The 26582-nt window shown below is 24.7% G+C and overlaps 3 protein-coding genes across 4 annotated transcripts; 1 reads left to right on the top strand and 2 right to left on the bottom strand.

The window, feature by feature from the left end:
* Positions 1-831: 831 nt before the first annotated feature.
* LOC129617723 (uncharacterized) lies at positions 832-8166 on the top strand. Its single transcript, XM_055532828.1, has 5 exons — positions 832-985; positions 4619-4759; positions 4823-4993; positions 5075-5871; positions 6434-8166. The coding sequence occupies exons 1-5, from the start codon at positions 840-842 to the stop codon at positions 7537-7539; spliced, it is 2361 nt and encodes a 786-aa protein (XP_055388803.1). The 5' UTR covers positions 832-839; the 3' UTR covers positions 7540-8166.
* Positions 8167-10428: 2262 nt separating this feature from the next.
* LOC129617815 (uncharacterized) lies at positions 10429-14046 on the bottom strand. The gene is made up of 5 exons (XM_055532872.1): positions 13790-14046; positions 13388-13545; positions 13281-13324; positions 11344-13212; positions 10429-11281 (listed from the first exon to the last, which is right to left on the bottom strand). Exons 1-5 carry the CDS (start codon positions 13905-13907, stop codon positions 11011-11013), a joined length of 2460 nt encoding a protein of 819 aa, XP_055388847.1. The 5' UTR covers positions 13908-14046; the 3' UTR covers positions 10429-11010.
* Positions 14047-16330: 2284 nt separating this feature from the next.
* On the bottom strand, positions 16331-26552 carry LOC129617838 (transcriptional regulator ATRX homolog). Of its 2 annotated transcripts, XM_055532887.1 has the most exons (11): positions 26235-26552; positions 24295-24365; positions 21289-23665; positions 20609-20821; positions 19867-20367; positions 18682-19809; positions 18424-18595; positions 17794-18356; positions 17147-17719; positions 16892-17074; positions 16331-16817 (listed from the first exon to the last, which is right to left on the bottom strand). In XM_055532887.1, the coding sequence occupies exons 3-11, from the start codon at positions 23530-23532 to the stop codon at positions 16776-16778; spliced, it is 5619 nt and encodes a 1872-aa protein (XP_055388862.1). In that variant the 5' UTR covers positions 23533-23665; positions 24295-24365; positions 26235-26552; the 3' UTR covers positions 16331-16775. The 2 variants fall into 2 exon arrangements, with proteins under 2 accessions (XP_055388862.1, XP_055388869.1); XM_055532894.1 differs by lacking the exons at positions 20609-20821; positions 21289-23665 and having other exon boundaries at positions 16358-16817.
* Between the last annotated feature and the right edge of the window lie 30 nt (positions 26553-26582).

Here is a 26582-nt window from a genome sequence, read left to right as displayed (position 1 = left end):
TTTATTCATGTAAGAATTTAATTCTCAAAATTTATTGCTCTCAAATCTCGACTTCATGTGACATGTTGGTCCTTCATTTGACATCAAAGTATAAATCGAACTGACTGTTTTAATTCATGTTAAAAAATGTAAAACAACCTGCAAATTTAAGAATTTCACCGGTTGCTCAATGAATTTGCCAAATAAGCTCGTTTACCATTCATATTTGTATATATAACAAGTTATACTAGTAATATACATAAAAGAATCAAAAGAGACAACTTTGAAATCAAATATAACATAAAGAGAAGACAAATGTGTCATATTTTTTATGTCATGCCGACAATCGATTTCGTGCGATTGTGTAACAACAAAATATGCAATTAAATTTTTTATTTAATTTTCAAAAATTTTTCCGCATTAAATTTCATTTTTCCATGTAAGAAATAAAATGCCTAAACATAATTAGAACACAATCATAAAATTATTAAACACGAACTGAAATATGGAATTATGGAACATATGGCGAATGTCATGTTATTACCCAAATCAAATTTATGTACATACTGTGAACCCTTTTAAACTAATTCCATAATACTACAAAATTGCTACATATATGCGTTAGAAGTGTTAAAACAATATTGAAATATGTCAAAATTGCTCTCTCGGAACCTAAGCTAAACAAATATTATATAATAAGCATGTAAAATGTGCAAAAATTTTAGAAATTAGAAAATTATTTAATATAGCCCAAAAATATTAAAAATATTCAATAAAAAATTATTATTTAATAATGTTTTTTTCATTTTCTATTTTACAGAACACAGGAAAAAAAAATTTTTTTTTTTTTTGATAATATTATGGCGGATCAAATAGTAACTACTACTTTGGCAACAATTGCCAATCAACTTGTTTTAGCTACAGAAAATTCAAAAGATTCAAATAGTGGTGATGACTCTAATAGTATTTTTAAAACAGATGTAGATATTGGTGATGAAATTAGTCGGTATGTATGAAGTTAATTTTTTTTTTATCTAAAGATTATTTTGTTAATCTACAAGCTGTATCATTAAAACTATTTTATTTCTTAGACATTAGATATTTTTTTTTCTTATAGAGGATTTTTTGTAATACATGCTTTAATTTTAAATAGGTCTAAAAAAAAAAGTAGAATAACACCTTTTCTAATCGTAAGTAAGCAATTCGCACAAAAGCAAAACTCGTTAATTATAGCAATACAAAACTGGTTTAATAAGCTTTCTTCGAAAATGAAATTCGAACCTAAATTTTTCTGCCTACAAAAAATTATTAATTTTATATTACAAATCAGAACTGTTCTAACACCCAAAAAGTATTCTAATACGAACACTTATAAAAACTTTCTAAATATAACACTATTCTGATGCACTTCTAATGCCCGAAATTCGTACAACAAATTTCTTCAAATTAGAGTCTAACTCGATTTCCTCAAACGTACGGGGCAATAAGATCTCAAAAATCTTAAACACAATTTTTTAACTAAACTGCTTTATTACAGTTTCCTAGTACGTCTTTTAAACATATCAAACAAACTGAAAACACAATATTCTTATAAAACAATTACCAAAAAGCGTTCTAATATCATATGATATACAATACAGACATACAAACCAATTAGAGGAACACCTTATATATACAATTTTAAAATTTAGAATTTAGATGCTACGCACAAAAATTATTCTATATAGTGTTTTTTAGAATGAAATTTGAAACTATCAACAATATTTAAATTTTGTTTATACACAAACCACATACATATGTGTTATACATACATATGTGTTATACATACATAAATACTGAATATATTTTTTTTTGGATAATTGCAATTTATAACAAAAATATTGTGACATTGAAACCATATTTTCATGAATAACAAAATTAAATACGCTCATATATAACATATATTAATAATTTATATACATATATACCCACATATACATGTACACATACATATGTACATTTAAGTAAATTTAAATATTATGCGGAAAACTTACAATTTGTTTATAATATTTTAAATTTTCGTTAAATTCGTACCTACGTAAATATTGAGTACAGGTTACAACCAAAAAAAAAATGAACGTGCATAAAATATATTATATTAAAGCCAATATAGTATTTTATACCCCTATTTGTATAACACTACAAATATTATTATACTATATTATAATATAAATAAATATACTATATTATATGCTTTAATATTTCTTTTATAAAAACTAAAATATTTAAAATGAATGGCTAAAAATTATTTAAAACAAAAAAGCAATAATTTAGTTTGTTTTTGTTTTTGTCATTTTAGTCAGTTCTGAAAATAAACCGGAAATAATAATATAAAACTAAAACTTAAAAAAAAAAAGAGTGTATCCGAATTCATAGGGTGACGAATAAAACACTTTAAAAAACGGAATTGATTTGTTTATACACATTTCATTCCCCTATTTCTTTTTACATATTATTTATATTTTATTAGATAAATTATAAAAAAAAAACAAAAATATAATGAAAAAAAAATTTGTATATTATTGAAGATTTATCTATAATATGTATATGTATTTTTGTTCTTTACCCCAGGCTTGTATTATAGTTAATTATTTATATGTAAAAAATTTAATAATATTTTCTTCGAATTTTTTAAGTAATTTTTATTGTTGCACTTGTCACTCTCTCATAATTTTAATTGAAGAATATTTATAAAAGGAACACCTCAAAAAATAGTTTTAAAATTTCCAAAACTAAAAAAAATTTAATTGTGTTAACTTTGTTATGTTTACAAAATTGACAAAATTCTGAAAGTCTAAATTGGAAAATAACATAAATGATATTGTTATAAAAATTAAAAATTTTAAATTTAAACTGGATTTTTTCGCTTCTTAAATTCCAAACATTTCTTTATTACAGAATGAATAATAACATTTCGAACGGGCTTACAGCGAGTTATTTCCGAATGATCTATAATGTACTAATATTGTCTCGTGCAATTTCCGAACATGCTACAGTTAGAATTATTCTAAACTTAATACTTTTATAGAGTTAGAATTATTCTAAAACAAATAAAATAATTAATTTTAGAATAATTCTAACTGTCAAGTTTTGAGAATTATTCTAAAACTAACTATTTTATTTGTTGTAGAATGATTTTGTCTAGATTTGAGAATTATTCTAAAACTAATTATTTTATTTGTTTTAGAATAATTCTAGCTGACTAGATTTCAGAATTATTCTAAAACTAGAACCTTTAATATATTTAGCGAAAGAATTCCTATTTAAGAAAATTCTATATTTTAATTCGACTATATCATTTTTGTTAGAAAAAAAATTTTTATTCATCAATTTTTAAAAAAACTTCAAACCAAGTAATTTTCGTTTAAAGTAACCACCTCCCTTGTTACAAATAAAGAAAATTCATACTCGTAAGGTGGCCATAAGATTATATTCTGGTCGCAAATATGTATATAACAAATGTTTATGTATGGCAATATTATGAAAAAACCAACAATTAAATAAGTACATACATATTTTATAAGAAATTTTAACTATGATAGTAGTAAAAAAAAAATTGTAAATGAATTGTTATTTGACCTAGTTCGACCTACATATCGAACATATTACATGAATAGTATGATATTTTCATTTCAAATCAAATTTAAAGTATTAAATTGAAATTAATTAAAAAATATTGGGAAAGGCTATATTAGATATTGTATATGTATATAAATGTAGAACAAATACCACCTGTGCAATGATTTGGAGATGAACTCAAATTTACAATTCTATTTAATTCATACCTTTTATTTTTTAGGTTACATAAATAATGCAAAATAAATTTAATTTTTGTTCCAATTTAAGAATTTTTATTTTAATTTAGTTTTTTGTTATTTTTATTATTACGATTGTTATGTAAAAGTTTACAATATAATTATAGGGTGTGGAAACTAATTTCCTGACACAGATTTTATTAATCATGGCTAATATATGAAAAAATTAGTGTATTTTAAATATTGCGTTACCTTGATTTTTAGAATTTTATTTTTAAAATTGATTTTCAAATACCAAACGAATAATAAATGAAAATTTGAAAATGTCCAATTGTCTGTATGTATATATGTAGCATTAAGTCTGATTAAATTTTATAATTTATTTAAAATTTGTACTAGTATTATACAAATTTAAAGAAATACCAAAATTTTTTTATACTACCGCGAACAGATGTATGACGTAGAAGGAATAGAAACGAGTCATATGCAGAATACCTACTGAGTTACCGCTTAATAATTATTTGATAATTAAATAATTAAAATAATTTTTTTAATTGCATTTTTAAATATTTTCCATGGTTATATTTGAAAGAATGTAAAGAAAATGTACAGTAAAAGGCAGAAGCCTGAATTTTGTATACGTATTATAATTAGTTACACAATAGCAGATCACAATAGTTAAGCTAACAGCTATAGGCTATTCAAATAGAACAGACATTCAGTAATATTAAAGCATATTACAAATTTTTTACCCTATTATAAATCAAAACCCTTAAATTTCACATATGTACTTTCCAATTTCCAATTTTTAAAATAATTGTAAATTTAAAAAAAAAAAATTTCAGATTTTCACGTTCTCAACTAACATTTGCTGCTGTACTCACAATAATTATTATGATAGTAGGTATTTTTGGAAATATTTTAACAACAGTAGCTTTACTTAAATGCCCTAAAGTGAGAAATGTTGCTGCGGCATTTATAATTAGGTGAGTATTTTTTAAATTTTATAATAATATTATAGTTTATAATCTTTCTTTTTTTAATTTTAGTTTATGCATAGCTGATTGTATTTTTTGTGCAGCAGTATTACCATTTAATGCATTTAGATTTATAGAGGGTACATGGACACATGGAGATTTCTTATGTAAACTTATACCATTTATACAATATGGAAATATTGGAGTTTCTTTACTTTGTATAGCTATGATTACAATTAATAGGTAAGAACAAAATATTCAACAATTTAAAAAAAATTTATAATTATAATTATTTTAAATTTAAATTATTTATTTAATTTTTAGATATATTATGATAGCACATCATACATCATATGCAAAAATTTATAAAAGACATTGGATTGGTGCTATGATAGTATTTTGTTGGGTTTTTTCATATGGAATGCAATTACCAACTTTATTAAGTGTATGGGGTAAATTTGGTTATGATGAAAAACTTGGAACTTGTTCTATATTACAAGATCGTTTTGGTCGAAGCAGTAAAACAGCTTTATTTGCAATTGCATTTGTAACACCTTGTATTATAATTGTAGCATGTTATGCAAAAATATTTTGGGTAGTTCATGAATCAGAAGTTCGAATGAGAAAACATGCACATAAACAAAATTCAATACCAAACAATATGAGACAAATGCCAAGTAGTACAACAATTAATAGAGCTGGAACAAGTTCAGCTGCAGTTAGAGCTTCACAAGTATCATCAAGTTCATTTGAAAATACAAGCGGCGGTGCTGGTGGCGGTAATGGTACTGGTACAGAAAATAAACAAAAAGCTCTCAGAATAAAAGATCATCGTGATGCGCGAGCTAAACGTAATGAATGGAGAATAACAAAAATGGTTTTAGCAATATTTTTATCATTCGTTGCATGTTATTTACCAATTACAATTGTTAAAGTTTTGGATCGTGATGTACATTGGCCAGGTTTTCATATATTTGGTTATATTATGTTATATTTATCAGCTTGCATTAATCCAATTATTTATGTAATAATGAATAAACAATATAGGCAAGCGTATAAGACTGTTTTAACTTGTAAACCAACAAGACTGTTACCATTCAATGGTGGAAGTAGTAATGGAGGTAAAAAAAAATATTAATATTAAAATTTTGTTTTTTAATTACATATTTATTGAAATCGCATGTGTGTGCATTTTATTCAGAATTGCTTGAAAATTTAGAACTTTAATTATAAGCATGTTATTTTATGTTTTTTTTCTTATTTAGAATTCTTATTTGGATTTTTAGACAATGAAATGCACGATCTTAAAGAATTTTTTTTTTTGTAAAATTGTACTGCGATTTCAAATCAATTTCCCATTTTGTTAAAAGAATTCCAATATTATCAAGTTTTTTTTTCTCTCTGCAGATACTTAAAATATATTTTGCACGATAACGCATAAGTATTATGTATAAAAGCTATTAGAAAGCATGCTTTTTCCTTTACAAGCCGCTTTTATTATGCGATTATTGAAATAATTTTAACAAAATCTTACAACTTTTTAAAAATGATGCATGTGATTTTAATTTCAAAGAAAATTCAAATTCAATTTAATTGAAATGAAATAAAATAAAAATGTTGCAATTGATATGATATGGCACACCAAAGCAATTATGATTCACTTAGACAAAAATTTCGTTTTAGAGAAATGGAAAGACATCGGGTTCAAATTCGACAATCACAGCCGTACAATGGTATCACAGGTTTCCCTTGCAGATCCAAACAGTATAAGCAGTATCAGTCACAGCAACCAATTACAGCAACATCAACAAAACCCAACATCAAATACGGTGGAACTTATACATACGAATTTAAAGTCCCAACAACATTACAACAACAACAATCATATTCACCCAATCAATACATCACTGAACAATACAACTGTGACAAATCCAAACAAGATGGATCAAACTCAATTCCAATCACAAAATTCTATACTCTCCAATCGAAATGGGGAATCAAACCAAATTGGTCAGCTACATTACACCAATATCCGACAAAACAACAGATTGAATTGGTTAATGAACACGAGAACCCCAGAGAACAACAATTATACAATAGAAAATATGAACAATATTTCACACAATTCCCAACAGCCGTTAACCGATACGATAATAAATCACCCTCTCCAATCCAATGTATTAAACAACAACAATTTAACAACGAACAATCAAACCGAGATACCGATATACAGTCCAATAAACAAACCGAAAATTTCTCAACAGCAACAACAACAACAGCAACAAAAAATATCAGCGCAATTGGAAATTCCACCTCAAAAACCGATTATAACAACATCAACGGAAAATGTTTTAGAACCCCAACAAAGACAATATCAACAACCACAATCAGAAATCCAGGCTATCGTTACAAACCTCCCATTACAACGGCAACAATATATCCCTCGCCACGCTATTCAGCGTCCAGGTATTCGCATCACATTGGACGAGGGGGACGTAATAATCGAAGAGGACGAATCAGCTGCAATCTCCCAAATATCATCGACGGTAGAACCTACTTCTATGAAAATGACAACAATATCCCCAAACGAGAAAACATCAAAGCAATTACTAACGAACAATTTAAACGACATTCCAGATAACAATAATAAAATAATAAAAGAAGCTAATAATGATAATAAAATTAAAAATGATAATAAACAAAATACTGATGAAAATCTAATACCATTAGAAACTCAAAATAGAAATTTTCAAAATAGAATTTATGAAAATGATAGTGTGAGATTTTAATATAATTATTTTCTTAAATATATATTTAAAAACAAATACTATACGTACATATATAATTGCAGTATAAATGTAGATATAATAAATTATTGACCAAAAAAAATTCTCAAAGAATTATAGTTTAAATTAATTTAATTCTATAGATTTGTAGTTAAATCTTTTCTTTTTTTTTTTAGAGTATACAAAATTTCATTAAAATTAGATTATATTAATTTATAAATTAAAAAATATAAAATTAAATTTAAACGCGGAAATTGCATTTAATTTTCAAATGAAGAAAAAAATCATATCATTTTTAATAACTCAGTGGATTTTATTTGTTAAATATAATAATGAAGTTGAATCTGATTGGCAGCTACACTGTTAATTATTTAATAATAACTAATAAGAAATCTAAGTATGTGAGCATCACACATATCATTCATAATATTAAAATCAAATTCAATTCAATGTAAATAAAAATTTTATCAATTTTAATATATTTTTAAATTTTCATTAAAAAATTGATTAAAAAACGCATTTAACAATTATACTACTTTATATAAAATATTTAAGAATTACTATAAATTTTAAGAATTAAGCTATAAAACATATTTTTTTTTTTTAAACACATAATTATTTATGACCAAAATTAAATTTTAATGAACACCAAATATATTTAAGAAAATAATATCACTAAGAAATCATAATTTTTTTTTTGCCATATTATGCAATAAATAGAAATAATTAGAATTAAAAATGTATATTAAAATATATTTTAAATTTAAGTTAAAATAAAAAATAAAAAACAAAAATTAAATAAAATAATAATTAAGATATAAAAAAAAAAAAATATTTTTAAATTTTATTTTGAAATTTTAAATTATTTATTTCTGTATTTTTAAGGATATTGTTCGAAACATTTTTTCAGTAATCCAAAATCAAATAAAAATTAATTATGTATTTAGAAGAAAAACTATGAAAATTGTAAATATAGTATTATTTATAATAATATAAAAATTTTATTTTATTTTTTGTTCTCAAATTAAAATATTTAAACACGATTTGAATAATTTTTAGCAATCGAGACAATTAATGTAGAAATAAAAAATTTTTAAATATGCAATTAAAAACCTCGTTTTAAACTCAATTAAATTAATTTTTGTTTTCCTAATATAACTTAGGTAAAAGCTGCTACTTCAATAAAATACAAATATTTTGAAAATAAAAAATATGATTTTGAAAACAATTTAATATATTTAATTTTTTTTTTGTCCTTTTCTTTAACCATTTTTTTAATTGATTTATAATTTCTAATAGAAAAAATTAATAGATATTAACATCGTTCTTTACAAATTCTTAAGGTGGTTAAAAAGAATCTATTTTAGTTTTCAATGTGTTCTTAATGGAATCAAAATCAGACTTGTCCTTTCCACTTAATTATAATATTTAAATTAGAAAAATTTTGTTGAATATTTACGTTAAAAATATTTTCGATTACTCAGTTCAAAATTTAATCAATATAAATCTAAAAAATGCCTAGTTAATAAAATAAATTTTCAATTGTATAACAAAAGACGTATTCCAGATTGCAGAATATTAGCGATATTTCGTTATAATTTAAAAAAATATTGCTATTTATATAAAATTTTATCAAAAACCACTAACAAGATTTGATTTTTCTCTATATATATATGAATACATATTTGCAAATTTTTATCCAAATTATTCGATTTAATATTCAAAACAAGAAGATAATATTGTGCAGTCGACATTTTTCTCATTGCTATTTATCTTTTCTTATAGTTACGGTCTTGTGTAATAATAATACACTTTATCAAAATAAAATGAAAAGTTCATTTTGATATTTTCAGCTTTTTCAATTAATTATAAAAAATAAAGAGTTTTTAATAAGCTAGTATCATTATAAAACCTATAAATCAATCTTTTTATAAGCCAGTACCATTATAGGCAAACGAACCTCATATACTTCATATTTTGAATATATATGTATATAAATATTAGTTTCCTTACCAAATTTATATTTAAAACCGTCCGACATCCAAATTTCAGAAATATTCTGTAAACACGCCATTCAACTTATAAGGTGCAATTGCTGAATTTTATAATTAATGTGGTATAACAGCAATTTATATGTCAACATTAATAAACATAAGTTTTTAGTAACATCAATATTGTTACGTGACATTTAGTATTTTTATTCATGCTGCGCCTTTATTTCTGCTTTAAATAATGTAAGTTTTCATAGACATCAATTCTTAAGTTACGTTTACGATTTTATTTACGTTACGGCTTTATAATTGTCAATATGCTCACATATTATTGAAATTTTAATAGTGCGACTGATTTTTAAAAAATTTTAATTTATCTAGAATCATAAAAAGAATAAAATTTCTCACAAATAATATTACTTATATTTATTGCATCTTAAAAACATCTTTTCATTAAATCGCTCAAACTCTCTATCATATAATTTTTTCTTTTTTTTTTTTTTTCAATACACATTCATATTATTATTTAACATTTTCTTATAATCAAAATATTATGTTTTCTATATATTTTCATGTATAACTTTCTTTTATAATACAATTCTTATATATTATATAAACTTTTGTTGTCAAAAATATTAAAAATATATTCATTATATTTAAAATACGATTAAAATTTATCTAAATAATGAAATTATGGAAAATATAGTGTATAATAATTATATAATTTTAAAAAATATCTAAAAACATAAATTTATAAAAAAAAAAGAAAGAAAAACAAAATTCTAATTTAGTTTCATAATTTCATAATTAGATAAAATCGTACATTTTTTTTTTCTATTTAATAAAATCTGTATTTTAATTTAAATTTCTTTTCAGAAAATTTATGATAAAATATGCGCATACCACTAATTTTCACATATTCTTTTTTTTGTACAATATTGTTATAAGTTTGTTTTAATCTTATTCGAAAAAATTTGTAATAAACTTCAAAATAAATTTTCAGTAAATTTTAATAAAAGTTTAAATACATACGTATAATATAAAATTATAAAAAGAATATTAAAAACGGCATATAAAATTAATTGGGTTAAAAAAAGAAGCGGGTAAGCAAATAAAAAAAAAATTAATAATTTTTAAAATAATATTTGTAAAGAAATATGAATGATTTGTTAAATTAATGAAAATATTAAATATGTATTGAAAATTCAAACTACATATTAATTATCTACTACTGATTATGTTTAAAAATGAAAGAATTTCATTAACAAAAAAAAACTGCATTAAAACTAAATTTAAAATTTAAATTATTTTAATTAAATAATAATAATAATATTAAAAAAAAAAGAATAATATTATTAAAAACAATAAAAAATATTGTACAATGACTTAGATCCATTATACGATTGTTGATTTATTGTATTAACTTAATATGAACAAAAAAAAAAAATTAAATGTTTAATAACTCTTGATCTAAATTAAATAGCTAACTTATAATATGTTGGCTATTTGCTGGCTTTTGTGTTGCAGATGTTGTACATTCCAAAGTTTTACATAAAATATTTTCTTCATTATTTCGTGAACCATTATCAAAATTATCTTTACATTTTTCGATATTAATACAATCTGTTAATCTTTCATTTGTATCTTCAAAATTATGAACATTAGTTGTATCAAAACATCTACGTTTATAATCACTAAATAAAAACCTATGACTAAAATTAGGCTGATCTATTTTAACTGATTGTGTTGTATTGCTGTTAAAATAATTTATATTTGTAAATATTTTTGAAACTATACAAAACAAAAAATTATTTACCTTGTTTTGGTTAAAACAGTACATCCATTATCATTTGTCATTTGTAATGAGTATAACTTTGCTAAATTTGTCAATGATTCTTGTTCATGTATTTCCAAATCTGGTAATCTGATATATATTTGTCGTGCATCTTGTAAAAATCTAGCTAATCGTTCATTTACACTAGTTCTAACAACAAATCCAGGTCTCTCTTCTCTTATTCTCCTGCAACCAGCACGAATTTCTCTAATTTCGTTTGATTGAAATGGTGGTGATGCTAAAAAAGGATTAGAAGTTTCACCTGACATTTCGCTTTCAATTTGTTTAATTGGAAATCTGAAGTTAGTTGTTGTTTCACCCAATCCATCGTTAGCATTGATAAAACTACTTGAATTAACGTTTTGACCTTCACTCAAATTTTCACTTAAACCAAAACTATTGCTGCCCCCACTATAAAATCCATAACTTCCTACTCCTATAGCTGTATTAAAATTCATTGCATTTCCACTATTAATTGCAATAGGTTGACTTTGTAACATTGACGATTTAATTTGTATTCCTGAAGAAAAACTTGTACCAGTAACACCGCCCGGTGGAGATAAAACTTCATCACCACTCATTAAAGTATCATCGTCACCACCAGCTGCATAATCATCTGAAGATTTTATCAATGGCAAAGGTTTTTTATTTGATTTTCTCTTAAAATCATTTTTTGATGCGAAATTCACCATTACTTCATTCCCTGGCCAATCAGTTAACTCATCATCACCCTCACGATCAGATTCATTTGTCTCCCCATCCTCAGAATCAGATGAACTCAGTGAGCTCGAGCTAACAAAATCATTTAAATCATTACCACATTCCATTGAATGTGGATCATCGAATTGTAATTGAGCACGAATTTGTTCGCGTTTCAAACGATTATTTTTGTGACGTCTTCTTCGTTCACCTGAGCTGTGTTTTGATTTATGAGATTGTAATTCTGAACTCGGTTTTGGATTTAGTGATGTTATCGGATTTAAAATAGTTGGTCTTGTTAAAGTTTCTATTTTCAAAGTACCAGAATTATTTTCAGAATTTTTAATGGTGATATTTTCCGGAATATGACTAAGCACTGTTGTTTTAGTTGATATTCCAATTTCAGCCTTAAAAGGAGATGCAATTTTAGGTAACGTGGATGGCGTTGGTTGATTAGTTGATGACGTAATAATATCAGCGGTATTTTTTGTTTCAAAGATACTAGGAGATTCCGTAATTAATGAAGGACTATTAGCACAAATATTTGATGCAGTTGAAGTTGATATGATTGGTTTAAATTTAAATCCATCCGATTTCAAATTTGGTTGCGGGTGTTGTTGCTGTTGCGCTGCAGACATTCTTTCTATTTTAGTAATTAAACCCTTTTGAAGTGGTAAAATTTTCTCGCAGTTGGGTTTTATATTTGACGAAAAACTGCGAGTTCTTACTTTATGTTCTGGATATGAATTTTTGGGAGCAAAAATGTGACTTTGACGTGGAACACTTGATGAGTGTTGCTTCCCATAATAATCGTGATGATCATGATAACGGTGATCCCTATGAGATCGTTTACGTTTACCACAAAAGAATAAATTTGTTCTGAAATTCTCTTGTGCAATTGAAGAATGCTTTAGCACACGTTTTTTTACAGCTCCAGTTACTGGGAAAAAAGAGTTCGAACTTAAATTAGCTGACGATGGCAGTACGTTAGTATTATTTGAAGGTGTGTTGATATTTTGCGTGTCTACATTATCTGCCGACAATATATTTCCAGTTTTTGGGCCAGGTGTTGACGGAGTTGTTTCATATTCAACAGCCATCCTTTTGAATTTTCGTTTTCTTCTTTCTTTCATTTTATTAGGGCGAAAAAACCTGAATTTAAAAAATATGAATTGGTTGTACTATTTGATCAAAAAATTTTTTTTTTATTTCCAACAAACCTGGCGGGGCTAAAATTTTCATTTAAAGAATCAGATTCAAAATTCTGAAATAGAAACAATTATTCAATGTAATTTTAATATGCAAATATTTAGAAGAGGCCATTTACATGTCTGGCTTTTGGAAAAGCAGAACGAAAGTCATGACGATCATCTGAGTCGCTGTGCACAGAGAAGAGCCCATCGCCAATATTCTGATTGGTCGCAACTTCATTCTGAGCATCTGTGGGACTACTTGAAGAATCTTCTGTTGGTTGCGGAGCACACGCTTAAATATATTTTAAATATTAAGTCAACAATGACCAATAAAATAACTTTTTATAAGAAAACACATCATTAAAACTAAAAACAAACCTGTACTAATAAGATGTACCTATTTATATAAAACTAATAAAAAAAAACAAAAATTTTATCCCACAAATTTGCATATTTGGCAACTATAACTCTTATCAAAAGTATAAAATACTTTTTTGAAAAATTTTATTATCAATATTATTGGTTGATTTACTTACGTAGATTTCCTGTCGATCGAGTTCTTCTTCTTGGTCCCCACCTACCACGTAGGACACCTTTACTCGTTTCTTCTAGAGCCAATGTTAAATCATGTGAAAATTGATCCATTGTCTGCATCCTGTTTAAGCACTTTTAACTTACTATTAAAAATTATCAAAATATCTAGCATTAAAATTTTATTCTTTTTCTGTTTGTTTCCTTAGCATTTGTAATTTATATTAGTACTCTTTCCAAACACTAGTCACTGCAAAATTTTATTTAACATCCTAATAAATTTTTAATAAGTAATATTTTATAAGCCAAAACATTTCTTTATTTAAATTTATTAATATTATTTAGTTTCAAATCCAATATATTTTAAGACGTATAATTTTAAATAGAAATTAAGTAAAAAAAAAAAATAATCTTTAATAATTTTCCCTTTCTTCTATCTGACACGAATGTCAACAAAGTCAAACTAAAGCTTCAGTGCTACCATTTTTATATGTTTTCATTCAGGTCTGCCAACTTTATATATGATTCTTTATGACAAAATATGTCGAGGTAGTTTACACATAAAAGATTCATTCAAAGTATAATGAGACCACATGCATAGAATCGAAATATGTACGAAAGAAATAATTATAAATATGTATTAAAGAAATTATTGTAATTATGACTGTTTCAAATTTTTACGAACTCCATACCAAAATTATAAAACTAATTAAAAAAATAATGTATGATTAAGCAATTAGTCATATATCGTTGTTCTAATGTTTTCAATTAAAATATTTTTTGTTCTTCTATTAAAAAAAAATTATATTCATTTCTGAGGGCATTATTTTTTTTTTGCAATATTCCCTAATGTAATTTTGTTCCTATAGACTGACCAATGGCCGCCCACTAAAAAAGCAAACTATATTCAAAATCAATAATATTGTAGATTATACCAAAATTGAATCAAGTTGATGTCAAATCTTTAATTTGGTAGGCACTCTTTTTTAACATTATTTTTTTAGAAAATTTCATTACAAAAACAGCAAAGTAATTTTTATTTTTGTACTTTTGTATGGATAATTAAGTCTGAGACAGATATGATATAAATTCTACGAATCTACCACAGTTATCATTATACGCCACAATAATACCTGAATTGCAATGCTACAAACATATACATATTATGTAAACATGTGTGTAAATTCTTAGGTTTTTGTTTTTTGTAGAGAAACAAAACAAAACAATTTAACATTGACTTAAATATAAGGTAATATGTATTTTTACCTGAACCTTTTACTCAACGTCCTATGAAATATTTTAAAATTCTGGTTTTAGTTTTATTCATACTGATACCAGTAAGGGTTTTAAATTATAAAAATCAAAATATTCTCAATTTAAATAATGTTTACTACCGTATTCAATTTTATTTTAATTATCAGTTTTCTTAATTCCATTAGTGCTAATAGCGAAATGGGAAAAAATAAAAGAGTACCAAATTTATTTGCCCCAATTAATGAAATAATATCCAGTTGCCGAACAAATTGTTTAAATGAAGTAATACAATATAATTTATATTTTACTTGAGCTACTTAAATGTTATTAAATATTATTATATACATATGTACATACATCTATATATGTATAATTATTAGCAAACTCAAATTTTACTCTGCATCATAAATAAATTAAAAATTGATCTTTCTTTTATTATAAAACTTATGTGCAATATTTACTAACAATTTATGTTTATATATACATACACATATACATATGCCTATTAAACATTATTTTTCTCTATTTTTAGTATGTGGTACAATTTGAAAACACAAAAAACATAAATTATGAATGCCGGAAATCAGAAGATTGTTTTTCTTGCTGGGAATATTGTAAATTTTTATACAATATTAAACATAATCAAGCTCTTGATACATGTGATAACCGAGAACTTTGCCAAGATGGATGTAAATACGCGTGTCAGCATTTTCGCATACAAAATGCATCAAGAATGGGATTATGGAATGCTTTAAGACGTTTAGAGATGGGGCAAATAAAATTTTAACTAAAAAAGGAAAAAAGACAATAGCACTTATAAAATGTCATGAAACTTAAAAATATGAGGCATATTGTAAATTATAAGTTTAAAAATTAAACAATAAAAATTTTTTAAATTTTCATTTGTTTGCTTTTCTTTTTATGTTTTAGAAGTATAATGTAGGTACTGCTTTAAATATTTACTCTTCTTTTGAAAATTAAATCTGTAAAAAAAAAAGGGAATTGAAAATAATCCGAAGCATTCCGAAGCATATTTTTAAAAATAGTTTGAAATTTAATGGAAATATTATAATTAAAATTAATTCTAGTTCTTTTAACTGCAAAATAATAAATACTGTGAGAAGAAATTCTGAAAAAGAGTAATAATAATAATCATACGAATGGTTTATTTGATTTATTTGTGCATCATAATAATATTATTTATATAACTAAAAACTTCCATTTAGGTTATTTTACCTACTTAAATTTATTTATTAATATTCCATTAAAATTTTTTTTAATATTATTTATCAATTCTAAATATTTTTTTTTTGTAATTTCTCTTTTTTTTTAAGAAATATTCAGATATATATTTTTGTAAATTTATTTATTTATTTAATATTAAAATTTTACTTCATTAATATTCCTAATATGTATTACTAAAAATTAAAGTTTTTATAAAACAAAAAATAAAGATATGTAACTTAAAAATTTAATTATAAAAATGATGAAAATATTGTAAAAACATAGAAATAAATTAAATACAATAGTTTTTTTTTTTTATTCAAATTATATTATGAAATATAACATAAATATACTAATAGAAATTGTTTCCTTAATAAAAATCATAAAATTAAGTTCATTTAGTTTACTTTAGGATGATTTTTTTAATTTTTTTTTAATATTTTTTTTTTTTTTCAAAAACTGAACCAAAAATCACAGATTATAATTAGTAAAGTAAAAGTTGTAAATCTTCTTTTAGTCTATTTCAACTACTTCTGGATTAATAGTTGGAGGAGGCTATAAAAAATATAAACACATAGAATATTAAAATATTAATAAACATTATAAAAATAAACAAAGTTATATTTTACCCTATTTGCATATGGATTGCGAACCAATGTTCTACCGGTACCAATATTATTAACATTGTTCACTTGTATCGTTTGAATTTGTTGATTAGCAATTGGGGTTTGATTAGCATATAATAAAGGATTCATATAATATCCTTGAGGCATTTCAAGTTCTTGATGTAAGTCTAAGAGTTCCCTGTACATCTATAGTTTCATAATTAAAATGAAAATGTTATAATTGAAATTTAATTGTATATAACATTAATTTCTACTTACTGCTGGATTTCCTGCATTCATTTCGGTATATAATTGTTGTAAATATGATGGTACTTTTTCAACAATTTCAGCCGGATTTAAATTTGGAAAATCACGATTAACTTTCATATTTAGTAGTCTTAAAAGTATATCAGTTCTAAACCCAAATATTTTGTTAGATGTTACCGGACCCTGAATTGGTTGAGTTCCAAAAGTATAATTCTGACGATTATAATATATTGGATTATTTGTATATGTTGGCATTGGTGGATTAGTTTTTTCAATTTCATATTCATCCCATGCAGCTTTACGTTCTTCTTCAGATAAATTATCATTTATTTGATTTTCAAGTAATGAATCATGTTCATGATATTTATATACTAATTTATCGTAAGTTGTTAAAATTTCTGCAAACAGACGATCTTTTGGAAATATTGGGGTCTCTCTAGGATTTTTTTGTTCCAATTCATAGGTATATAATTCAAGTAAATCATTTTGATTGTAGTGTCTTTCTATTTGCTGTTCATCAATAACACGTTTAGCAGTAGCCTGTTTTATTACTTGCCGTTCATACACCTTTTGCTCCATAGTCCCCTAAAAAATAACATTATGGTTAAAAATAATAATTAAACTATAATAATAACAATAATATTTTTTTTTTAAATTACCATGGCAATAAACCGATAAATATAACAAGGTTTATCTTGCCCAAAACGGTAAACTCTAAATATACTTTGTGTATCGTGAGAAGGATTCCACGAAACATCAAATATAATAACACGATTAGCAGCAACTAAATTAATACCCAAACTACCAGCTCTTGTTGATATTAAAAATAATCTAGCTCTCAAATTAGCAACATCATTGAATCTCTTGCACATCAATTCACGACTTTCAACAGAACAACTTCCATCTAATCGAAAGTAATCTAATCCCGACTTCCACGATCCTTTAAAATCTCCAGTATCACCTTCAACTTCTTCACCTTGTGTTTTCCTATCAATTTTCGATAGAAAATCTTCAATGACATCAAGCGATTGTAGCGACTGTGAAAACAATAGCACTTTATCTCCGATTTCTTCACAACGAGATAAAACACTCATCAACAAAATTAATTTTGGAGAGTGATTTATATTATTCAATTCTTCTTTTGGAACCATTTGACACCACCACTCTGAAGGATCTTCTTTAGGTTCCGGAGGAGGAACTTCTTCAATATCACTATCTGACACTACAAATTAAGAATTTCGATATATGAATTATCACTTTAATTTTTTTTTTTTTTTTATCTTTTTTACCTCTACCATTCTTTTTTGATGATCTAGTTTTAAATCTTTTAACTTTAGCAGGCTCAATGCTTTTATCCGAATGGAAAGATTCATCACTAGTCCCAGACGAAGATTCGGAATCGGTATTATCATCAATAAAATCTTTCAAAGATCCTTCGTCATCACTTACAAATTTTAACATCTTATTTAGGAAAAGAGAATATGAAAATAAAAACAGATTAAATAAATAAATGCTCTTTGTATTTATAACACTATATAACTTCTTACTTTCTTTTTTATTACAATATCACTGTTCACCCTCAAACACATTGGATGAGTCCATATTCGTCTTAAATTTTGAAAATCTTGAAATAGCCGTTTGCCTTTACCAGTTGACTCTACATCAAGAGATTTTTGTTTTGTCATATAATACTCATAAAGAGTTTTTTGCATTTCAGACAACGTTATATAAACAACATATTCATGTTTTGGCGGCAAATATGGAGCTAATACTGCGTAATCACGTCGTTGAATACATCCCTCTAATAACTTATGTAAAATATGTGAGCGATGTTTCATCAATCTTATATCACGTTCTGTGGAATCCGTATACTGACCATTTGTAATAGGATTCACAAATCGATTCAAATATTCTTTATATGTTCCCAACAAATTTGGTTTTATAAATTGTATCATACAATAATATTCTTTTAAATTATTTTGTAATGGTGTACCAGTTAGCACAATACGACGTTTTGTGTGCATTTTAGTAACAGCCTGGCTTAAGCTTGTTTTTTCATTTTTTAATAGATGGCCTTCATCACAAACAACCATGTCAGGTCCAGGATCAACTAAAACTTTCTGTAATATTTCCTTTTGTTTTTTACGTAAACCTTTTGCTTTTTCATTTGAAAGTATGCGATACATATCATATCCAATTATACAAACACCACCTTCTTCAAACCATTCATTTAATTTAAATGTTCGTGTATTTTTATCTTTGAATTTTGACATATCATATACTTCAATATCACGATTTTTGCAAAATTTTAACCAAATTTCAAATTCACGTGCCCAATTTGTTAGTGTGCTTAATGGCGTTATAATGAGAACACGTTCAATACCAGTTTTATTTGCATTTGATATTAATGTATGCGTTAGTGTGATAATTTGCAGGGTTTTCCCTAAACCCATGCAATGTGCTAATATACATCCCGAACCAGATTCTTTTTTAGCAGTTTCTAATGTCTCATAACAAGCATCCCACATAAATTTAACACCACTAGCCTGATGTGGTTTTAGTTGTTTTAATAATCCTGGATCTACTTTTAATAGAGCTTTTTTAGTTTCTTTATCAAAATCCAATACCAGTTCTGTGATTTCAGTTGTTTCTGGTTTTTCATATATACTATTATACTAAAATACATACAATTTAATTCCAAAACAATTCAATAAAAAAAATAATTAGCTTACAAGCTTTTGTCTTTCTTCAATCCTTCTGCGACGTTCTTTTTCCTCTTCAGCAGCTCGCTTTGTATCAAAGTTTAAACTTTGTGTTTTTATAATTTTGCGAATATTTTTTCGCTTAAATTTTTTAGCTTCATCATCGTCGTCATCGTCACTTGAATCACTTGCAGCTTTGATACGTTTTCTTTTAGTACCCTTCTTCTTTTTTTTCTTTTGGGAATCTTCACTTTCAACAAACTTCTCTGAAAGATCCTGTTCACTAGCAGAACTTTTTTTTTTTTTACCACCCGTTCGTCGTCCTCTTTTTCGAACTACTTGTTCTTCCTCAGCTTCACTACTACTGCTACTGCTGCTGCTGCTACTACTACTACTACTGCTAGAACTTGTGCTACCGGTGGGTTGATTTTGCTCGTTTTGTTCGATTTCTGAATCATTCTGGCTTTCGCTACTGCTACTACTACTAGTTGACATTTTAGGTTGTTGAGATTCTTTTGAAACGGTTTTAGACTGAAAAAAATAAGTTCGCCTTTTAATAAAAATTTTGGATCATTTTTTCTTTTTGTACTGAATAAAAGTATTGCAAATTTAATAAATATTTTGTTAATTGCGTTAAATTAATTTAAAACAAAATAAAAAAATAAAAACTAAACGAAAATTTAAGCAAATGAAAATTAGAAGGATAAAAAAAAGAAAAGGAGAATCTTTTATTCCTTTTTTTTTAAGTTTAAAGTAATTCTTTTCTTATTACTTTGTTTGTTTCTTCAGAACTACTTCCACCACCACAAGTTTCAGGCTTTATTGAAATATTTTTATTGGCATCAATAGCTTCTTCAGTATCAGTTTCTTTATTTTTTTCCTGTCTTCCTACATTTTCCTCATCACAATTTCTTGCAACATCACTGCGTTCAGTATTAACAGAATTTTCATCATTTTGTTGAGACCTTCTACGACTTCCACCGTTCTTATTATTAAATATTTTGATTCAGTTCATTTTATCCAAATACAAAGTTTTTATTCATTTGCAATAATTGTGTTAGTCAATTTTAATTACATTAGTGAATGATATTCCAGGCAGCAGCAACAGAGAGGAAGAGAAAAAAAATTTTGTTTTTGTTAGAATTCGTTACGTTTCATTTTTATTTTTTATTTTTGTTTGAAATTTTTTAAACGATATAAATTACGAATTTAGTTTTTTAAATATTGACAAATATTTGTAAAATATAAAATATATAAATTAAAAACGATTGTTTTTCTTTGAAGCAGAAGAAGAAAAACAAAAATATATTTTCTTTTTTTGTAGAAAAAAGTTCTTTCAAGAGTTCAGGCAGATTGAATAATAAAAATTGCCTTATTTATTATTTTAAAATAGTTAAAATATTTTGTCAAAAATTTGTCAATAATTAAAAAAATTTTTCGTAAATATCTTACTTTTTTATTTTGATTGGCATCTTCATCTATTTTTTCATCCTCAGTAGATGATTCTACAACAAATTTTTTTCTTTTTATTTTATTTACTTTCCCATTTTTATCGGTTTTATTATTTTTTTCTTTATGTTTAGATTTTTTATTTTTTTCCGAATTTTCCACATTTATTTCTGAAGAACTCTGACAAGTTTCAATTCTTGCCACTTCATCCACCGTTATTTGTGGCTTAATATCTTTTATTGAACCGTTAATAACATTAGAATCCTCCTGTTCTTTTCCTTCTTCCTCATTCTCTTTTTCCATTTGCTTTTCGCTATCATCTTTCTCTTCCTCTTCGGACGATGATTTATCATTATTATTTGACATATTATTAATCTGGTTCAAATTTATTCTAATTTTAGTAGGTAAAAGTCTATCATCAACATTATTCTCTGTACTATTATGTCTAGAATTTTTTGATCTATTATTTTTGCTTTCATCGAATTTTTCTTTATCTTTATCTCTATTATTTTTACTATTATTTTCTTTTAATATTTCTTTTGAAATTCTTGATTCTTTGTTTAATAATTTTTCATTTTTAGAAATTTCTTTTGTTACTTCATTATTTTGACATGATAAATTATTTTCTTTGGATTTCGTTTTTGTTTTTGTTTTATTTTGTTCATTTTCATCACCTAATTCATCTGTTTCATTTAAATTTGTATCTTTATTTTTCTCTATGACTTTATTTATATTACTATTACGTAAAAAATCGTCTTCTTTTTCAAGAGATAAACTATCACTAATATTGTTTTCAGTATTATTTTGAGATATATTACAATTATCATTGCTATTGTTTTCAATTAAACAAATAGAATCGGATCTATTATTATCATTATCTTGAATTGGATCAACAGCAGAACTAGGTTTACCGGTTTTTGAACGTTTCAGTCCACTATGCTTTAATATTTGATATTTTGATAATCGTTTTAATCGTATTCGAAAATTTCTCGAATTACTTGTACTTGTACTAATTTCGTTATTATTTGGAGATTCATTTTTATCGATTGTCAAACAATCAGAACGTTTTAAACGTACAACAATCCGTTTTAATTTTGAATTGTCATTTGTACTATTCTTGTCATTTGAGTTCAAATCACTATTCTTACTATTACTTGTTTTACTTTTGTTGCATGACACTTCGTTTTCAATTATTCTTGCTAATGGTTCATCGCTTTCGTTACTATTATCATCTAAGACTTGAACTTTTCTTTTCTTATTTTTATGTGTCTCAGAAGTTTTTGCTTTATTACTACTTGTTTTTGTACTATCAGTTAATGTATTTTCGTTTGTATCATCATCCGAATTCGAAAACTCACTTTCATTTGATTCAATTGCAAGAGCTTGTTTAATTTTTTGCATTGTATCAGTTTTAGTTCTTCTTGATGTGACTCTTGTTGATCTATTACTTTTTTGTTGAGTTTTTCTATTATCGTCTATTCTCCTAGAAGACCTTGGCTTATTAACATTATCATCATCGCTTTTTTCATTATCTTCAGAACTATCATCTGAAATACATGTTAACGATTTATTTTTGTTTCTCTCATTTTTCTTGGACAAATTTTTTTCATTTCTCAAATGTCTATCTTTATTCGAAGTAGAAACATTAGTCTTTAAAGAGATCGACGATTTCTTTGAAATTCGAATTGGATTAGAATCGCTTTCGTCACTATCTATTATAATAATATCTTTAAAAGATTCCTTTACGGGAAAATTTGTTTTAATTTCCGAAATTGATACATATTTGGTGTGAGGGGCAATTAATTTTTCAATGGGTACAAGCCGCAAAAAATTTTTTGATTCTTCTTTAATTACAATATTTTCTAAATTTGTTTTTTCAATGTTTTCTATACTAGCACTTACATCTAATGCCTTATCAATATTATTTTCAGCAACGCTTTCCTTTCCATCGTCTTTTTTACTTATATCATTACATTCATTTTCTTTACGTTCTAATTCATTTTGAGCATTAACTTCATCAAGAAGCTCTGGACATGAAGGACTGGTTTCTTTTTCTCTATTTTCACCTTTCTTACTCTCATGTCCATCTTTTTTTTTAATATTCATATTTACACTGCTCTCAGGTTCCTCTATATTTTTATCTTTTGTCTCACTTGAACGTTTTTCAGTTTCTTTTTCATTTTTTGATTTATTTTCAGTTTCTTTTGATTTATCAGACAATTCATTTTCCGACTTATCTTTAGCCATCCTTCTTTTTTTATTCTTTCAGAAATTACTTAATATATTATCTTATATTTAAATGTGTACTCTACTATGTATTTATTTTTACAAATTTTGGTTTACATTTCTAATATAGTTTCTCTTTATTTTATCTGAAAAACTTAGAAAAAGTGAAATGAAAATAAAAACCGAAATAAAAAAATAATAAAATCCAATTAAAATTTTCCCTCATAAAAAAAAATTGAAAAAAAAATAATAAGAAAAATTGTTAGTTTAAAAAAGAATACAGTATAAATACAATAAGAAATTATAAATTAATATTTGCAACTATTTAGAATTTCAAAATCAAAATTTGGTGATACGTATTCAATATGGAAGTAAAAATTAAATAAACAATATCAAACAAATTCAAAAAAAAAACATTTTCTTCAAGCATTTCAAATAATTTTCATTTTATTCATTAAATATAAAAATACTGAAAAATAATATAAAGAACTAGATTTTCAAAACTCTGTTTTTAAAAACCATATTCAATCATTTATTAATTTTTAATTTAAAAAAAAAATAATACATATTCTTTACAATTAAGTAATTTATTTAGGAAAATTATGTTGTTAAATGTTGGATATTGTAAATTTAATTTATTTACTGGAAATTTTACCGTAAATGTAATGTGCAACAGTGAATATACAGAGTATACAATAATATCAGGAAATTTTATAAATAATAATCTAAGATTAAAAAAAAGAAAAAACACAATTACAGAATTAAATTACATTTCATACTTACAAATTCTATTTAATTGTTTAATATATTAAATAAAATAAAAGATTCCTTCAGTAATACAATTCTTCAAATATCTGTAAAATTTAAGAAAATATTTAATAATATGAATTTATTTAATTAAATATTAAATTAAAGCTTTTTAAAATATTGTGTTAAATATTGTCCATTTTACTTATATTTAATATTAAAATATTGTATACATGTACATATGTATATTTAGTAGGTAAAAAATAAAAAATGTTAATTTTAAAATTTTCGATTCTATACCCAATTTCTTCGTTTTGGTGGACCCTTAATAACCTTTAAAATACAAGGAATAGAGCATATTTATATATTACAAAGAAAGTTTATTTTGAATTTAAATTAATTGGAAATGTAGAAATTTTTATTGAATCAATATTTATATATGTAGATAATTAGAAACTTAATCTGAATTAAAACATTTAGTTATAAGTTATCAAGACCTAATACCAAAGTATCAAAAATACACAAAGTAGCGTCACAAATCATAACATATAAAAAAAATATGTACCTACCAAAGCAATATAAATTATATCGACGACATAATTGCATTTTACCTTATAATCTACCAATAGAATTAATTTATATACATATATCACTTTTATATTCAGTGAGTTCTACGACTTCTATCATATTATACATACATATTATATTTATTATGGAGTTTGGTAGGTAGGTACATAACGTTTGCGAATTATGTATACTATTATAGGTATTTAACTATTTTTGCATATTCAACAAAAGTTGATGTTCCTACATAAATTAGACATATTAAAAGTTCTTATTATCCTAACAATTAATTTACATTATCAGAACCATTAGAAAATTGTATTTAAAATGTATAAAAATTTCAATTAACTTACAATCAATGTGCAGTTTGCTCAAAAAGATAGAAAGGTACTTATATATAAATTTTTCTTATGCGGATTTTTTTACAATTTAATTAAGATGTTCAATACTTCATTGAATTTATTTATTTGAAAGAAAAAATTATTGTCATAAATACTACTGGCAATCTAAGCATTTAAAAAAAAATGTACCTATATATTATGTATGTATAAAATAAAAACCATTGAAAATTAATGCCTGTACGGAATATATACACAATATCAATATATGTATATGAAATACCTTCATATATTTATATTCAAGGTGGGTTTTTATTCATTATTCTTTTTTCTTTATACTATTGGTCTCTACTCTATTAGTCAAAGCTAAACTAAACTGTTTAAGACTTAGTTCTCTGCACTGGAATCAGACGGAAGGTGAAAACAGAAAAAGTAAAGCGCAACGCCAAAAAAAAAGGAAAAGATCCAAATTTAAAATATGTATGTTTCTTTAGCAATAACATCAGCGCATCTAAAAATTAAATTAGAAAATAATTTCTTTTATGATTTATTCACTTATTTCAGATAAAATTAATGGTAATAAATTAAAAAATGCGCACTACCATTAAATGTAGCTTTAAATTCTAGTTCTAAAAAATTGGCAAACAAATAAAATATTCGGAACAAGATTTTACTTGGATAAGCCAAACTCACTAGAATTCAATTTCTTATTTTGGAAAAAAAATTTTTCGGCTTTTTAAAAAAAATATGTAATAATTGAATAATACTTTTAAAAAAGAATGAAAAAATTAAGTAATTTTTTTAAACTGTTATTAAATATTAAATTCATTGAGTAAAATACATTATGTGCCCTATAAAAATTTATGACAGACAATATGTAAACTAGTTTTTCTTTAGCATATTACATTTAAATCAAAGTAAAAATGTGCTAAAGAATGCTTGATATGCCGACATTTAATGGCGGCTATGAAAATTTTCAATTTTTTCAAAAAAAGATTTCAAGAATTTTTTCAAATTATTTACTAGAAACTCTTCATATTTTCGTAGTTTTTTTGATATAATTAAAACACTTACCCAAAAAAAAAGTGCAATACTGAACCAAAAATTCGTTTTTTGAAATTTCACATATTAAAAAAAGTGTTCAAACAAATACATATTTTTAGTCCATGGTCAAGCCACACAAAAAAAGTTACAAAGTTAATTTTTTTAATATTAAGAATAATAAATTAATGTTGAAATGTTTAATTTTAAAAATTATTTAATGTTTACTTAACAATACAACTTTAAAATAATAAACAAATATTTTTTCAATGATTTTTTTCACAAAATATTTTTATATTTCAAGAAATCAAACTGCAGAACAATTCAACCAAACCAACAGCAGCACTTTTTTAGATTACAACAGCTGCCTCAGAAATCGAA

The sequence above is a fragment of the Condylostylus longicornis genome, unplaced genomic scaffold, assembly GCF_029603195.1.
Source record: "Condylostylus longicornis isolate FDR11 unplaced genomic scaffold, ASM2960319v2 ptg000006l, whole genome shotgun sequence".
Taxonomy (NCBI): domain Eukaryota; kingdom Metazoa; phylum Arthropoda; class Insecta; order Diptera; family Dolichopodidae; genus Condylostylus; species Condylostylus longicornis.
This window is presented reverse-complemented; position numbering and strand designations above follow the sequence as displayed.

Excerpts from the sequence above, each read along its gene's own strand:
- LOC129617723 (XM_055532828.1), top strand. The coding sequence starts at position 840 with ATGGCGGATCAAATAGTAACTACTACTTTGGCAACAATTGCCAATCAA. Across the intron at positions 986-4,618 it reads ATTGGTGATGAAATTAGTCG|ATTTTCACGTTCTCAACTAA; the intron begins GTATGTATGAAG and ends AAAAAATTTCAG. Across the intron at positions 5,872-6,433 it reads TGGTGGAAGTAGTAATGGAG|AGAAATGGAAAGACATCGGG; the intron begins GTAAAAAAAAAT and ends ATTTCGTTTTAG.
- LOC129617815 (XM_055532872.1), bottom strand. The coding sequence starts at position 13,907 with ATGCAGACAATGGATCAATTTTCACATGATTTAACATTGGCTCTAGAA. Across the intron at positions 13,546-13,789 it reads TCGATCGACAGGAAATCTAC|CGTGTGCTCCGCAACCAACA; the intron begins GTAAGTAAATCA and ends AATATATTTAAG. Across the intron at positions 13,325-13,387 it reads CTTTTCCAAAAGCCAGACAT|AATTTTGAATCTGATTCTTT; the intron begins GTAAATGGCCTC and ends TTTCTATTTCAG.
- LOC129617838 (XM_055532887.1), bottom strand. The coding sequence starts at position 23,532 with ATGGCTAAAGATAAGTCGGAAAATGAATTGTCTGATAAATCAAAAGAA. Across the intron at positions 20,368-20,608 it reads GTTCTGAAGAAACAAACAAA|TCTAAAACCGTTTCAAAAGA; the intron begins GTAATAAGAAAA and ends TATTTTTTTCAG. Across the intron at positions 18,596-18,681 it reads ATATTGTAATAAAAAAGAAA|ATGTTAAAATTTGTAAGTGA; the intron begins GTAAGAAGTTAT and ends TTCCTAAATAAG.